Source organism: Microtus oregoni, unplaced genomic scaffold (genome assembly GCF_018167655.1).
Source record: "Microtus oregoni isolate MIOR12 unplaced genomic scaffold, Mior012 000021F_ref0000039, whole genome shotgun sequence".
Classification (NCBI taxonomy): domain Eukaryota; kingdom Metazoa; phylum Chordata; class Mammalia; order Rodentia; family Cricetidae; genus Microtus; species Microtus oregoni.
Genome location: NW_024543080.1, coordinates 10,443,499 through 10,460,585, shown reverse-complemented (window position 1 = coordinate 10,460,585; position 17,087 = coordinate 10,443,499). Strand labels below are relative to the sequence as shown.

Here is a 17,087-nt window from a genome sequence, read left to right as displayed (position 1 = left end):
AACGAAGGGCATTTAAGGAAATGCTCAACATCCTTAGCCATCAGAGAAATGCAAATCAAAACAACAGTGAGATTCCATCTTAAAACTTTCAGAATGGCCAAGATCAAAAACACTAATAACAGCTAATCATAGAGAGGCTGTAAGGTAAAAGGAGCACTTCTGCATTGCTGGTGGGAGTGCAAACTGGTGTAGCTGCTTTGGGAATCAGTATGGTGATTTTTCAGATATTTAGGAAACAACCTGACTCATGACTCAGCAATACCACTTTTGGGTATATACCCAAAGAATGCTCAATCATACCACAAGGACAGGTGTTCAACTATGTTCATAGCAGATTATTTGTCATAAAAGAAACTGGAAACCACCTAAGTGCCCCTCGACCAAAGAATGGTTCAGAAAAATGTGGTATATTTTCACAATGGAGTACTACATAGCAAAAAAAAAAAAAAAAAAAAAAAAAAAAGAATGACACCTTAAAATTAGCAGGCAAATGGATGGATCTAGAAAACATCAATTGAGTGAGGTAACCCATACTCAGAAAGACAAATATCATATGTACTCACTCATAAGTGGATTTTAGACATAAAGCAAACAAAAGCCAGCCTACAATTTATAATTGCAGAAAACCTAGAGAACAAATGAGACTCTAAGAGAGACACACATGGATCTAATCTACATGGGAAGTAGAAAAAGATAAGAACTTCTTAATAAATTGGGAGAGTGGCGATCATGGGAGAGGGTAGAAGTGGAGGAGGTGGAAGGGAGTGGAGAAAATTATATAGCTCAATAAAAACAGTTAAAAAAAGAAAACCCTCATAAGTGTGTCCTATAGCTTAGGTTTTAGTTGATTTCAAATGCACTCAGGTTGACAATTAAGTTTGGCCATCACACATGTTTTTGAAAACTATAGTTGATGAGGTGTTGATCATTCTCTGCCTCTCTCTCATGTGTCTGTGTATGTGTGTGTGATGTGAGCAGGCATGTGAGGAGTGTGTGTATGTGCATGTGTGTGCATTAATTCATGTGTATGCCAAAGACAGAGGATGCCCAGTGTCTTCCCTGCTCTCTTATTCACTTATTCATCACCTATCTTATTCACTAAAGACAGGCTATTTCACTGAACATGAAGGTTGCACTTCTCTTAGGCTGGGTGGCCAGTAAGTCCTCGGATCCAAGTGTCTCTCCCTGCCTCCTTTCCAGAACTTATAGACATTCACACAAGCATGCTAGGTTTCCACACATGATGGAAATTTGATCTAACTCCTAATTCTGGCGCAGCAAGGACTCTTAACCACTGAGCAATCTTCCCAGCACGTATTCATTATTTCAAAACATCTTCTATAGAAATATTGAGGTCACAGCATAAGTATGAAGAACAAAGGTAAATTATATTGTTTGTTAACAGTAATGTAGATATATAGACACTCACAGCTACACACTGCAACAATGAAAACATACCTTTTTTGAGTTTTGTTTGTGATATCTAAACTTAAATTTGGAATCTTACATCTGTTCCCAAAGATTAATTATGATAATGAGACAATTTTATTATTAATTTAATGGGTAAGTGGAAACAAAATTAATTTCACAAATCCAAGTAGCTCTTCAATATTAATTTTTATTTTATGTGTTTTTATGTTGACTCTGCATGTACATCCACCAGAAGCCAGAAGAGGATGACAAACTCCATTGAACTGGTGTTACTGATGGTCTTCTGGAAGAGGAGTTAGTGTTCCTAACTGCTGAGCCCATCTCTCCATTTCAAGTACTGTCTTGGTAGATCTTTAAGAAAAAGGTTATTCAGAAGCTTTGTGCCCAGTGTGAGACCAGCACCCATACTGGTATCCCAAAGACGAATATGGGACCAGGATTTTTACACAGCTCCAATCCTGAACACTTTGCCTAGAAATTTTTACTACAAAGTCTGCAATAAGCAAATTGAAAACTTCTTCAATACTTGCAAAACCATGTTGTTATCAATAGTGGGCTTCTTAGTGATCTTGCATCCACAAACAACCTCTGAGACACCTTCATTCTCTGGGGGAGTTAGTGAGTTTGAAGTGTGTAATTGTATATTTTTATATGTGTGTGCTCATTTGTGATGGGGGGGGCACCTATCATGGCAAGCATATGGGATGTCAGAGTACAATCACCAGTGCTATTTTTCACTTTCCACACTTCATGAGGCAGGGTAGCTTTTGCTGAGCAAAAGGCTAATTGGCCTGAAAGTGTGCAACTCTGTCTCAGACACACATCTGGCTTGCTTACACTGGGCCTACAGGTGCTACTGGTTACAGCTTTGATATGGGCTTTGGGGATCCAGGACTAAAGAAGAAAGTCTTGACAGACCAGTCAACCTTCGGAGTTGTCACCTCAGCCATTGTATTTTTTGGCATAACTTTTAAACTGTAAAAATGAATTTCTAAAATTCCTATGTGTAGTTATGTTGAATATTTTAATTTTACTGGGTTTACTTTTCAGTTTAATGTCAGGCCTGATGTACAATAAAGTGCAAAAATTATTAATTCTCTGGGAGAAAAAAATCCCTAGAATTGACGAATAAGACTGAGAAGCTGTCTTGTTACAGAATAAAGGACCCTACCCCCACAGCCTCCCCTGCTGTGATGCACTGGAGGAGGTCCATGTGTCAGTCCTCCCCACTTCAGCTACTCCCTTTTCTTCTTCTTTCCAGATTTAGTAAATCTCTGGCAGCAAAAGAGGCAACACTTTGTGATGACGAACATCACAGTCAGCACACAGGCAAGCAGGAATCCAAGCACGTCCAGAGAGTGGTACTGGTACCAGGTGAGGTCATGCGCTGCCACACGAAGGTGTTTGGCTCCCTTGTGGCGCATGACAAACTCGATCCAGAAGACGGCTCTGTCCAGGGGCTTCAAGGGCTGATCGTGGTGGATTCTTGATAGCCGCATGGCGTTCTCCTTATAGCTAAAGACATCACCATCAAAAGCCAATTAGTTTACTTAAGTTCTTCAAGCTTAAGAAAATTTCTGGAAAGCATCATGAGACTCAGTAAATGCCACAGAGGAGTACTAGCTACAGTGTGGTTTTGACTGGGACATGTTTGAAGGTTTGTCTGGAAGTTGGTATTCTCCAAGAAATTCTTTGCAAAACTGAAATGGGAAACTGTTTTGGGCAGGAAATCTTTCCAGAAAAGCATATATTAGTAAGGTGTCTCAGGCACTGAAGACGATTGCATTGATGCTTTTGAGAAGGCATTGTGTCTTTGAAACTCTTTGAAAACTCAATAAAAATACCACTAATGTTGAAAAGTGGATAAACTGGAAAAAAGGGACATACTTTGCACAAGACAACATAAGATGTAGCCCATTGATAGCTTGCCTACAATGCTTGGGAGTCTGAATTCCCTCCTTAGTAGAGACACAATCAAAGTAATTACAAGGATGCAGAGGATGTGGTAATTTTCAATTATTTTTTACATTTATGTATTCTAATTGTTTGTGTGCCATGGTGGGTGTGGTATGTACCATGCAGCATGCGTGGAGGTCAGAGGAAAACATGTGTGAGACTATTCTCTGCCTTTATAATGCCATTTTCTTGTTGAAGTCAGGAGGACAGGCTGATCAATGGTAGGATGCTGTGGAGGAATTACTAATCTAAGTGATTGCTGAAGTGTAATTCAGTACAGCAGCTACTAAAAGAGCATGAATTTCCTGACCAATTACCCTGGTTTTAGCATTCTTACCATTAGGAATCTATTTAATGAAATAATACATAATATTTCAAAATGATAAGATAAGGCCCATGGATTTTACAGCACTGATCATGATAGTTAGGTTCTGGAATTGACTGACATGCCCATAGTGAAATGATGGATAAATCAAATGAAAGCATATTTAATATTATTTAACAATTATAAAGAAGGAAATCTTCTTTTTACAATTACACTAAGTTGTACAAACTCGGCCCTAAATGAAAACACTGTCCATTCTCATCAGTGTGTGCAACCACAGAGTTGATTCCATAGAAGTAGAGAGTAGCAGAGTAGTAACTGGAGTCTAGGAAGGGAGACAGTGAGTGGAGAAAAAGAGAGGTCAGCTAATATACACGTCCTGCCACTGGCGAGCAGGATAGTGCTCTACAGTGAGTCCGTGACTAAACTACAAGTCACATGTCTTATTGTAACTGTGGAATGTGGAAGAGGAGACTTTTAGCATTGACAAAAAGAAAATTCTAAATGCTTAAGGAGATGGAAATGGTAAGTTATTTGATCATTACATATTATACATATATATACATATGCATATATATTCATAATTATTCTACTTTGGGCCATGAGTCAGAATTATTTATTGACTTGTAATATTTAGTACTTTTTAGGTTCATTATTCTGTTTGATTTTATCCTATTTGTGGCGATTGTGTCCTATCATTTAGCAAGAGAAAATGTTTTACATCATCCAATTAGTCTAACTAATTTCTTTTATAGTAAGTCTATGGGGATACTTGGTAGTTATGATTGACAGTAAAAGCTCATTCCACAGTGTAAAGTTAGTTTTTTGTTGTTGTTTTCAAACTCAGACTAAAGATCAGAATAATGCTACTGTTACCTTGGAAAGAACTTATCTGGACTAGACCCACTTGAATAAATTCACTATACTCACGAAGGGTCATTAGTGACTGTCTTCACTGCCTGGAGCAAATCTGTGCTGGACATTGTGAGGAAATCCACTCGAACCCCTGCTCCTTTGGTCTTCATGTGAACAACATTATCAAATTGATCTCCAAACAAAGGAATGCCCACCACAGGGATCCCGTGGTAGATCGCCTCATAGATGCCATTGGTGCCACCATGAGTAATAAAAGCTCTGGTTTTAGAATGACCTAGCAAGAGAAGAAATTACGGGCAAATATTAAATATAAGTCTGAGAAAGAAAGTGAGAGGCAGACGAAAAAGGCACAGAAAGGGTAAAATTCTCTATACAACATTATCATACCCATGGAACGGTACTGAATTCCTACAATGTCTTTGACCACAGAACACAGCAAGACCACAGGGATTAAGTGAAGGTCACATAGAGTATGTGGAATTTGGAAAGTAGAAAGATTTTGTTCAATGGACAAAAAAAAGGTCGGGCTCCTTCCAAGTGGAACAAGCAGCATGTGCAAGTTCAGGAGAAAATGTTCTCCTAAAAAAACAGTGCAACCCCTGCTCTCTAGACGGGTTGGCTCCAAGCAGTAGGGGTTAAATGGTTGTTTTAATGGAGTAAGACTGAGGGAAGGCAATATTTCATCATGTTTAGGAACATTTCATGTTGTGGGGTCTTTGGTGAGGGGAGCATGGTAAATTAGGCCTTCTTAATAAAAGAATACCATTCCCACTGGCATTTCAAATTGCTCTACAGTAGGGGAAAAAGAACATGTTAAGTTATAGAAATAGGAGGTGGAGAGAAATTAGAAGTGACTTAAATTTATCTGAATAGTAATTAGCGTGGTGGTGACAATAGATTCTCTCATCTCGAATGCTACTATACAGAATAATCACATCAGTTTTTTATCCATTTACCCAGGACTAGATCACAGTTGTCATAAATTCATTAGTGTGGACATCCCCCTCGTGAGCAGCCATTCCTATGTCTTAGGCAACTCCTGATGCTTACCGAGAAGGTCATTCTGGGGGATCCATTTGTACAGCCGGGTGTTGGAGCCCAAGGTGTCTGGCTTCTTGCCTTCAAATCGCCAAAGAACCTGTTAAGATGAAGCTAGTCTCTTATTACTTTGGTCAAATGTCAAGTTACTCCTGCTAGTTTTATTTGGAGAGATTAAGAATCAGTGGAGATAGATGCCTGTCCCTAATGCCAGGCAGTGAGGATAGATGATGGGAACCATGAAGAACTGCTACAGCAAGGAAGCAAGTTCTCTTCACTGTCCTGCAGTTAGTCTCATGCTTATCCGAGTTTCAGCCTGGCACCAAAGGTTTAGTCAACAGCAACTTTGGGAAAGCTTCGCCTGGCCATTTGAAGCAGTAGTTAAGAACAGTGTGAACATAATTCCAGTTCAACAATCCATCAAAGTTACTAATATATACCTGGTTTTGCTTTTCCAGGATATATTTATAACAGTTTTTATTTTTCAAATCCACTATAACTATTTGCCAATAATATTTGAGTATGCTCATTTATAATCCCTTAATCATAGGTATATTATTAGTTTAGGCCCCGAAGAGTGACTGTGTACAGACATGATCACTTCAAGAGCATGTCCCCGAGTTATCCTCTTTTCCAGCATTAACAGAATCAGTTTTTCAAGGTGGACTTGGCCGTTGGAAAATCCTGTTCTTCCTAGGTTTTGGATTAGCTGGAGAAACATATAGCATAGGCCCATTTTCAATGCAGGTGATCACATTTGTTCATGATTACACAGGAATGTAAATCTATGATACGTACTCCATTTTAAAATTTTGCATTTTATTTTTTTGTCTATTTTCCATTTATTGAAAAAAGATATTCTCATCCATAAAATTTATGTTATTTATGGATTCCCATTGCACGGCTCTTAGACCTTCATCCCTACACCTCTCTTTGAAACCCTTAGAAAACAAATAGACATTGAAATATGTATAATAAAATAAGATAAAAGAAAAATGAATAAACCAGAATAACATCAATTCCATTTTTAAGATAGGGAATTGTATTTATGTATGTGTAACTTGATCTTTCTCTCTCTTTCTGCGTGTTCATATGTATGGGACGTGTGTATGTTTGTGTGTCATCTGAGGACAGAAGAATGCTTTGGGTCCCGTGGGGGATGCTGTTATAGGCAGCTGTATGCTGCCAGAAGTGAAGGCACAGAACTAAGTTCAGGTCATCCGGGTGGGCAACACCTGCTCTAAAAGATAATTCACCTCTCAGGTCCTACAACTACCGGTGTTGAATGCCTGCTTATTTACAAAATAATAGCAGGCTTTAGTAAAGGGTGGTGTGTGAAAGTCCTCAAATAGCCTCCAAGCATTTGGACGAAGTAACAAGGTGCAGTTTTGTTCTTATCATACTTTCCTACCACCAAGTCTAAAGACACTTACTAAGTGTTTTTCCTTCTGAACACTGCATTAATAACAAAAACATCATTTGTCTACTGTATTTCGGTGTCACTAGTGACTTCAGAGAGTAGCTAGAGCTATCGTGACAGCTTCGATTTCACATGAGGTTTCTCCTGTCACACCTGAACAGGCTGTGACCATCTCAGTGAGGATGCCACACCGAGGCACTGTTTCTCACCTTCTGTGGAATCTGGGCAAGGCCTGCTGCAATCACGTTGGCTCTTTCTTCTGTTAGGGTACCCACCATGGACCCCAGGGAAAACACTACCACACCATGTTCTCCAGAAGACTGGACGAAGTCTTCTATTTCCTGTTGATGAAATATCAGCCCATCACAAACAGCAGCAGCAATAAACAACCTGCATAAAAACTGACACCAACATCCACAGGAAGAAACTGGGCAGCATTAGAAATGATCAGAGTGGTGGGTGCTTTAAAACTATTCACATCCACATAAAAGATGTAAGTTGTAGTCAAGTGTAAGGTTACAGCTCTCTGTGTTAGACATACTCACACTCACACAAACAGCTCTTTTCATCTTGAAAGGCAGGATTTGTTGATATTTAAGTCAAAGTTCTCTTTCTTGCTTCCTAGTCTGCTGACCACAAAATATCTGCTGTTATTTTGACCAATTTAGGGAGTTCTGATAAGGTCTTCTTATTTTATTTCTGTCTCATCATTGGCTAGCTTACTTAGTGTACTGTTATTAAGGTCATACCAGGTGTTTCTATACCCTAGGTTTTCATGTGTAAGCGATTGTTTTTATTTGCACACTATATAATTTTTATCAATAATTCTAGTGATATCTAGGTTGTTTATCCCTTTCTTAGTTACTGTTCAAATGTTGTGAGGACACACCATGATTAAAAAACTTCTAAAAGAAAGCATTTCATTCGGTTTTGTTTCAAGTTTCTGATGGTTTTCTGTGTGCATCATGGAAGGGAGCACCATGGCAGGCAGGCATGGTACTAGAACTGTAACTCTGAACTAAACCTGTACTATAAGAGGCAGACAGATAGAAAGAGGCCAAGCATAGTTTGTGCTTTTGAAGCCTCAAAGCCTACATCCAGTGACACATTTATCCAACTAAGCCACACTTCCAAATCTTTCCTAAACAGTTCACCAATTGGGAACCTAACTTTCAAGTATATGAGCCTATGGGATCATTCTTATTCAAACCCCCTTGCATGCTTCCCTTCCTGAATAGTGCTGCCAAGAGCATCCTTGCATTACTATCATTGAAGTCCTTCGTTCAGTTCTTTTACATACATTCTCAGGAGTAGAACTCATGGATCACCAATCTATTGCTAATTTTGTTAAGACTGTCCATTATCTTTTTATTTGTGTTTTTTCTAATAGATGTCAGTTTCATTGGAAAGAAATTTACTATGTGCTGTCAATTTATGTTACTGTGTCTGTTCCTGAAAACGTATGTTTAGGTATGTATGTTCAGGGGTGTGTCTCACTTGTGTGATTGGTCAAGAAAGTAAATAGAGCCATTGTGATGTGAACATAAACTTTGCTGACACTCCATGTATTTTCTTTCAAATCACTTTCTAAAGGAGTTGGTTTGTGGACCTTTCTCTATATTAGGTATTTGTTCCTTCTGTTTTACACTCTAATATAAGAAAATGTTTATGCAAAACAGAACCTTGCTGAATTAATTTAATCCAAATGATAGTCATACTCTTTTGATGGAATAGATATAGGCATTTCTATTTGCCACTTACTTATCTAATTCTGGTGACTCTCTGAGTTTGACGAACATTCTGATTGAATAAATGATAATCACCCTTGCTGAAAATAAAAAAAAAAAACTAAAACAAACAAATGGGACTATACTTACCTTTGGCAGAGGCTTGGCAGGTCTGCAGTGGAGTCCTCCAACAAAATCAAAGTTTGGTAAGACAGGGTGAGGAAATTCCAAATCCCAGTAGGTTCTAATGAGCCATATATCTGCCTTCCCCATTGTCTCAGCGAGTGTTGTGGGTTTTCCTGAAGAGGAATCGGGACAGCCAAGGTAGGACAGGTGAAAAAAATGTCAGGAGAGGATGAATATGTCAGGTAGTCTTCTGGAAATAATTTTTTTTTTTTTGGTTTTATCGAGACAGGGTTTCTCTGTGGCTTTGGAGCTTGTCCTGGAACTAGCTCTGTAGACCAGGCTGGTCTCAAACTCACAGAGATCCGCCTGCCTCTGCCTCCCGAGTGCTGGGATTAAAGGCGTGCGCCACCACCGCCCGGCTTCTGGAAATAATTTTGATAATGTAGCTGGGGTTGTTTAAAAGTGTATTGCTGGGCTAGAAACATATAATTTTATATCTATCTATCCATCTATTTATCTTTATCTGTGTGTATAATGTTTGATACAAGTTTGTAATATGTTTCTCATACTTATGCTTAGATATATGTAAACTCAAATTCATTGTGGAAGTGATGTGGGAGGATATCCCACATCGGTAACACACTTTGGAAATTCATGATTTTCAAATACCTAGATAAGCATTTTAAATATAATAAATTCTGTCACCTGTGAATCCTGCTTTTCATAATCAGGGAAACACTGTTCCCTGCTCCTCTCCATCGTGTTTGCTCTGTTTAGCTGCCCAAACCTTGATGTGTGCTCCTCTAAGTGAACTGAAAATTTTGGGCTGTTTTGTTGTGTTTTTAGGTTTTTTGTGGAGCCCAGGGTGGCTCCTGTGTCACTATTTAGCCACAGTTGATCTTGAACTCCAAATGCTCTTCCTCCACAATGCAGCTGCTGGGATTACAGGTATGAGCTGCCACGCCCAATGTAAAAATTCATGGGTTTCTGCTTATCACTTTATTTCAAGACAGAGTCTCACAGTATTGTTCAAGATCATCTCAAAGGGATTTTTTAGTTACTCCTGTGTTCTTTGTCCTCATGCTGCTCTTGATTCTTGATTGACTATGTAATAATTAGTCATGTATAAGTTTTTTTGCAGATAATAAGGGTAATAATTCTTAAAGCATGGAAAGATAGATGTTTGGTCATTAGATATATTTTAAAACACTGTAATTATTAATCATTGTTTCTATACTTCAGTGGTATACATTTTAAATACAATTTCAACCTTTCAAATAAATAAATAAATAAATAAATAAATATGAATTCTCCAAATCTTAAATTCATATATTTTCTGTGCTTCGTATATAGTCAATATAATCACACCTGTGCAGAAATTTAGCAGGTGAAATAAAAAAATATTTCAAATATTAAATGAGAAAACTAATGTATATAAAGGGAAAAGTTCTCAAAGCTATGCATACCCCTAATCTAGAAATACTTAGTAGTCCCCAGGTATATGTGAAAATCATGAGTACATGGAGTTTTTTAAAAAGCTACTGTTTTAGCGACTAGTGAAATGAATTAGGCTGTAAAAGAGTTTACAAGGAAAGCTCAATGAACTGAGTTCAGTCTCCACGCATGTCTCAACACATGAATTGATATTGACAATCCAAATAAAGGTGGAAGTAAAACTTCATCAAATTTGAATCTGACACACACACACACACAGAGCACAAATTCCCCACCTATGAGACAAGTGTGCAATGCATACTCATGTTAATAATAGTAATGGTAGCAATGGAATGATCATGATGATGTCACCACACAAGGCAACATATGGTTTTAAAACATGAGTTATCATAAACACCTTCAGTAATGTAGCAGGATACAAGATTAACTTGAAAAAAATCAGTAGCAATCCTATAAACAGATGATAAATGAGCGAAGATAGAAACTGAGAAACATCACCCTTCACAATAGCCACAAATAATATAAAAGATCTTGGAGTAACTCTAACCAAACAAGTGGAAAACCTGTATGACAAGAACTTTAAATCTTTGAAGAAAGAAATTGAAGAAACACCAGAAAATGGAAAGATCTCCCATGCTCTTGCGAAGGTAGAATTAACACTGTAAAAATGGATATCTCACCAAAAGCAATCTACAGATTCAATGCAATGTCCATCAAAATCCAAGCAAAAATTTTCACAGATCTTGAAAGAACAATGCTCAACTTCATATGGAAAAGCAAAAAAACCCAGGATAGCCAAAACTATCCTGTATAATAAAGGAACTTCTGGAGGCATCATAATCCCCGACTTAAATCTCTACTGCAGAGCTACATTCCTGAAAATAGCCTGGTATTGGTATAAAACAGACAGGAAGACCAATGGAACCAAATAGAAGACCTGGATATCAATCAACACACATAGGAGCACCTGAGTTTTGACAAAGAAGAAAAAAATATAAAATGAAAAAAAGAAAGATATTCAACAAATGGTGCTGGAATAATTGGATATCAACATGCAGAAGAATGAAAGTAGATCCATATATATACCCAAGGACAAAACTGAAGTTCAAGTGGATCAAAGACCTTAACATAAAACCAACCACACTGAACCTCATAAAAGACAAAATGGGAGGCACACTTCAATGCATTGGCACAGGAGACCACTTCCTAAATATAACTTCAGCAGCACAGACACTGAGAGAAACAATTAATAAATGGGACCCCCTGAAACTGAGAAGCTTCTGTAAAGCAAAGGACACAGTCAACAAAACAAAATGGCAGCCCACAGAATGGGAAATAATCTTCACCAACCCCATGTTGAACAGAGGGCTGATCTCCAAAGTATACAAAGAACTCAAGAAATTGGTCACCAAAATAACTAATAATCCAATAAAAATTGGGGTACAGCCCAAAACAGAGAACTTTCAACAAATGAATCTAAAATGACTGAAAGACAATTAATGAAATACTTAACATCCTTAGCCATCAGAGAAATGTAAATCTAAATAAATCTGAGATTCCATCTTACACCTGTAAGAAAAGACAAGATGAGAAACAATGATGACAACTTATGCTGGAGAGGTTGTGGGGTAAAGGGAACACTCCTCCATTGCTGGCGGGAGTACAAACTGGTACAGCCTCTTATAAATATCAGTATGACCATTTTTCAGAAAATTAGGACACAACCTTCCTCAAGACCCAGCAATACCACTTTGGGTGTATACCCAAAGGATGCTCCATCATACCACAAGGACATGTTCTCAGCTATGTTCATAGCATTATTATTTGTCATAGCCAGAACCTGGAAATAACCTAAATGTCCCTCGACCAATGAATTGATAAGGAAAGTGTGGTACATTTACACAATGGAGTGCTACACAGCAGAAAAAAATATGACATCTTGAAATTAGCAGATGAGTGAATGGATCTAGAAAACATCATCTTGACTAAGGTAAGAGATCCAGAAAGATAAATATGTACACACTCATAAGTAGCTTTTAGACATATAGCAAAGAATAACCAGCCTATAAATTACAATCCTGCAGAAACTAAACAACAAAGAGGACCCTAAGAGAGACATACATGGATCTAATCTACATGGGAAGGAGAAAAAGACAAGATATTCTGAGTAAATTGGGAGCATGGGAATCATGGGAGAGGGTAGTAAGGGAAGTGAGCAGAGAAAAATACATTGATCAATAAAAAAATTAGAAAAATAAGAATAAAAACAAGAAGAAAAAAACCCACAATTTAAAAAACTTGTTGATCTGTTACCTTTTAGAGAAATTCTCAAAGATTTGTTTTCTGTGTGTGTGCCTTTCTGAAGAGTCCCTTGAAAGTCATAGACAAGGCTCTGCAGTTGACATTGGGACCTAAGGTTTTCTACAATGCTTTGATTTTGTCAGAAAATTTCATAGCCTTTTCACCCTTTTTACTTAGGAGAGAGAAATCCTTCTGTTGTCAATCCTGTTGTTTCCATGACACAACAAATTTTGAATGTGACAATCCCAGTTGACCATGGCACTTACCCAAGACTTCACTGTAAAACTGATTCCACCTCTTCTCGTTAAAATTTTGGAACCAAAAGTCAAAAGCAAGCATATAGATGAGATTTTGTACCCTCTCCATGAATGTCATTCGATCACTCAATTCTGACATAGCAACAGGCACGTAGGAAGGAGGCAGTGGCAGTCCTCCACTGTACTTCTCATGTGTGGAGCCAGGGAAGAATCGCAGACTGTACACAAGTGGTATCTTGAGAATCTCAGCCAACAGGTCACCGCAGGGTATGAAGGGATCTGCTACTATGACATCAAAGCTTGAATTTTGTAGTTTTGTCATGAGTTCCTTGTTAAAAACTACATCTTTGCAGAGACTTTCAAAAAGGTTTGAATCTTCCCAAACCACTTCTTGCAACATTACAAAGTATCCCCAAAATGATTGCTTTGGCAGGTCATAAACACTTTTCCTGATTGATTCCATGAAAATTGCTGCCACGTCAGATACAGAAGTGGATGAAGGGTATGTCTCAAATTCAATAGCAGATGTGTCTCCAACCTCATAAGAAAGGGAGGCTGAGGGTCTCAGAACTGTCACTTCATGGCCCTTCTTTACAAGTTCTTCTAGGATTGTCCTTAAATTGAGCCAATGGCTGTATTCCACTGGCCACACCAGCACCTTCCCAGCATTCCCAGATCCAAAGAAGCCACTCAGCTGTAGCAGGAGCAGGGCTGCTGTCATTTTCACAGACATCTTGGTTAGGCTCAGCGTTGCTCCTCAAATGATGATTGTATAGCTCTTATATATATATAAAGAGTAATAATTAGTTAAAGTATAACTAGAGATAACACACATGAGATAGTCACAGTCTTGAGATGACAAGTGCAAAATCCAGGAGGCAGTTGTGAAGGTCTGAAATGACTCCCTATTATCAATAACCTTGATTGCATCATGTACTTGGAAAACAGAGGAAAGTAAGATCTCCCCTCTCCTCTTTCTCCCTCTAGTGTAACATCCTTGATAAGAACTTGCAATAAAGTAATATTTGTTCAGTCATATTTTTTAAATATCACAGTTCAAGGAGTCTCCATATGAATGTTGGCAACAGAAATCATTTATCATATTATTTAATGATTTTAAATAAATGGTTCAGAGGTCTACAACATAACCTCAGAATATACATTATTCAATATAATTATCAACACTGTATTTAAAATTAGAGGTGATTTTATTCTACATAGAAATACTGTTCTTTAAGCTTTTCCATTGGTTCCAGCTCTGTCCAACCAGGAATCTGCTTTCTTGTAACTAGGCATGCTTGCAGGAGTAAATATAATCTGAGACACTTCTGCTTCCCTGTGTGACTATCAGAGTATGGAAAGAAAGGATGCCCAAACTTAGAATTTTTCTGGTGACCTTCTGCTGGGAGAAGAAATGTCTGATGCCTTGGGGGCACCCAGGAAGAATCTGTGTTCAAAGGCCATTTACATGCTAGGTAAACTAAGGCTTTTGTAGAGCCTTTGGAACTAGGGTAATATTGGGCAAGAGACCACATAACGGCTGTACTGCTTAGCTATGCTTATGTCTTGTCTGACTCTCAAAGATGGAGTTGGTTATGGGTGACTGTCTCTCTTCCTAAAGTGATCACAATTAATAAATCTGCTTTTTTCTAGATTTCACAATTAATTTGACTCCTTTGTTTGGCATATTTAGGTGTGTGTGTGTGTGTATGTGAGTATCTATGTGTGGTGTGTGTATGTGTAACTACCTTGTGAGACACACAGGCTGTGACCCCTTAGTCCTGTAACACTCTTGTTTCCTTATTCTGAGGTTTTCACGTAGCTGATATAAAATTCCTGGTGCTTTGTGATTGGCTTTGGTGCTTGTATGCTTTAAAGTGCTGTTATGTTATAGGAGGTAGAGAAGGTTCTGTTTTGTGATATTAAATTTACTTCGTAACAGTAAGTCCTGTAACGGCGTAAATGAATGCAGACAGATTGTAAAAATATATACAGCTTTAATGGGGAATTAGACTTACAGAACCACCGTTCCTGCGGAGACCAGGAAAACAGAAGGAGTGCATGGGCTCCTGCTTGCCCGAGTTATAAGTAAACATTCGTCTGAGACGAACACGCCCCATAAGGGGCTGGGCTTATTCCTACAAAGTCCACACTTCTTCATTTCCAATTCGATAGATGTTAGTTTTATTCCCACCCTGATTACTAATCAATACTTTTTACTAATATCTATGTCCCATCTTTTTTTCCTGTTCTGCATTTTGATCTGAACCCTTTTCTGAGTCCATGAATCTTTTGCAGACATCACCACGAGCATAATACCTTGTTTGCAAGATAGCAATAGAAAAAGACCGAGTGCCTCTCTGCTTCAGCTCCAGGGCTGTGCTACACGCAGCACAAACCAAACATGAGCTCCGGTGAACTATGAGCTCTTCCTCAGAGATCAAAGGCAAGAGGGCTTAGAGAGCTGGGAGAACAGGGGAAGTGGTTCATGCTCTGGTGCAGAACCGAGTTTATCCTGACCTGTGTTCTCTGGGAGCCCAGAAGTGGGCTAGATGACAGAGTTGCTCCTGAGTGGGCAGCGAAGAATCTGACACCGATGGAACTCGTGGCCAGTCCTGGGGTGAGCATGAAAGTGGGTGCAGCAGGGAGCCCGGGAGCTGGCCAGGCTGGAAGCTTAAGCGGAAACTCTGGCAGGACCTCGCGGGAGTTTAGCAAGCTGGGGCGGGGACCTGGAAAATAGGCATCCACCCTGCCTGCTGCTCTGTCGTCATCCTGGTTGCCTATAAGGGGTTTGTGTGGGTTTGTTTTTACTTCTCTTTGATATGTAACTACGGGAGCCCAATGCTCAGGATCTTTAAGTCTGCAGAAGTGGCAGGCTGTTTCCAAGGAGCTGCTTGGGTTGGAATCCACAACACAGTACAGCTGTCTCCTGATGTTTCCCCTTGCCTGTTATTATATCTCTCTTGATTATAACCAGGTAAGAAGGTGAAGCCCTATTGCGTTGTTTTTTGGGCTTAGTCTGAATGACGTTAAGCATAATGATGCTGAACATACTTCTATATGTGTATTGGCCACCTGTAGTTATTTCATGGAAAATGTCTATTCAGATCCTTGGATCATCTCTCCATATTTTATATGTGTTTTACTGTCCATCTGTCTTTGCACAATGTTTAAATCTTTTCCCCCTTTGTTCTCCTTTCCTCTTCCTTTCTCCTTCCTTCCTTCCTTCTTTCCTTCCTTCCTTCCTTCCTTCCTTCCCTTCCCTTCTTCTTCTTCCTCTTTCTCTCCTTCTCCTCCTCCTTCTCCTCCTCTCCTCCCCCTTTTCCTTCTCTTTCTCCTCCTCCCCCTGTCCTCCTTCTCTTCCTTCTTTTTCTTCTCCTTCTCCTTCCCCTCTTCTCTTTTTATTTTGGTATATGACTTTCAAATCCATTCTCCAGGTTTGCAATTTTTTTTTGTTCAGGTTTGTGATTTGTCATTTCAGTATATTATGATGTTTTTTTTTTGATGAGAGAAGTTCCTATTTTTATGATTCCAGGTAATGAAATTTACCCTAGCTGCTTCTGTATTTGAGGTCAAGAGAAAAGCAAATTTCAAATTCAGTAACAAATATATTTTCACACCTTTATTAACATCTTATATTTATAATTCTTAGCTTTACTTCTTAAAGCACCTTAAATAATCATTTGTATATATTCATTTGCATATGATCATTTAAGAGGTAGAGACCCCTGAATGTGGGTGACAGTTCTGTGGCTTGGGCAGTCTGTGTGCCCACTGCAATGGTACCAGGATTCATCCCTAGTGCATGAACTAGCTTTTTGGAGCCTATTTCCTATGGAGGGATGCCTTGCTCAGTCCTGATGCAGGGGAAAGAGGCTTGGTTCTGTCTCAGCTTGATAAAAAAGACATTGTTGACTCCCCATGGGAAGCCTTACCCTGTCTGAGGAGCAGATTGGGGGTTTGGTGGGGGGAAGGTATGGGAGGAATGGGAATAGGGGAAGGGGGAATGGTGGCTGCTATGTAAGAAAACTTTTTAAAATAAAAATAAAAAGTACCAAAAAAGAGTTAGAGGTCCAGTTTTAATTTTTAATGCCGTATTTTTCTAAAGAGCTTTGATAAGAAAAAAGAAAAAGTAAAAGAAACAAACAAAAACAAACCTTGCAAGTTTGCCATGA

At 38.7% G+C, this 17,087-nt stretch overlaps 1 protein-coding gene across 1 annotated transcript; it reads right to left on the bottom strand.

Moving 5' to 3' along the window:
* Positions 1-1,482: 1,482 nt before the first annotated feature.
* Positions 1,483-15,592, bottom strand: LOC121460704 (UDP-glucuronosyltransferase 2B31-like). The gene is made up of 7 exons (XM_041671154.1): positions 15,433-15,592; positions 12,922-13,690; positions 8,924-9,072; positions 7,256-7,387; positions 5,639-5,726; positions 4,643-4,862; positions 1,483-2,946 (listed from the first exon to the last, which is right to left on the bottom strand). The coding sequence occupies exons 2-7, from the start codon at positions 13,643-13,645 to the stop codon at positions 2,667-2,669; spliced, it is 1,593 nt and encodes a 530-aa protein (XP_041527088.1). The 5' UTR covers positions 13,646-13,690; positions 15,433-15,592; the 3' UTR covers positions 1,483-2,666.
* Between the last annotated feature and the right edge of the window lie 1,495 nt (positions 15,593-17,087).

Coding starts and splice junctions, on each gene's coding strand:
- LOC121460704 (XM_041671154.1), bottom strand. CDS start 13,645: ATGTCTGTGAAAATGACAGCAGCCCTGCTCCTGCTACAGCTGAGTGGC. Junction 7,388..8,923: donor CTGCCAAGCCTCTGCCAAAG/GTAAGTATAGTC, acceptor TTTCATCAACAG/GAAATAGAAGACTTCGTCCA. Junction 5,727..7,255: donor TTGCCCAGATTCCACAGAAG/GTGAGAAACAGT, acceptor TCATCTTAACAG/GTTCTTTGGCGATTTGAAGG.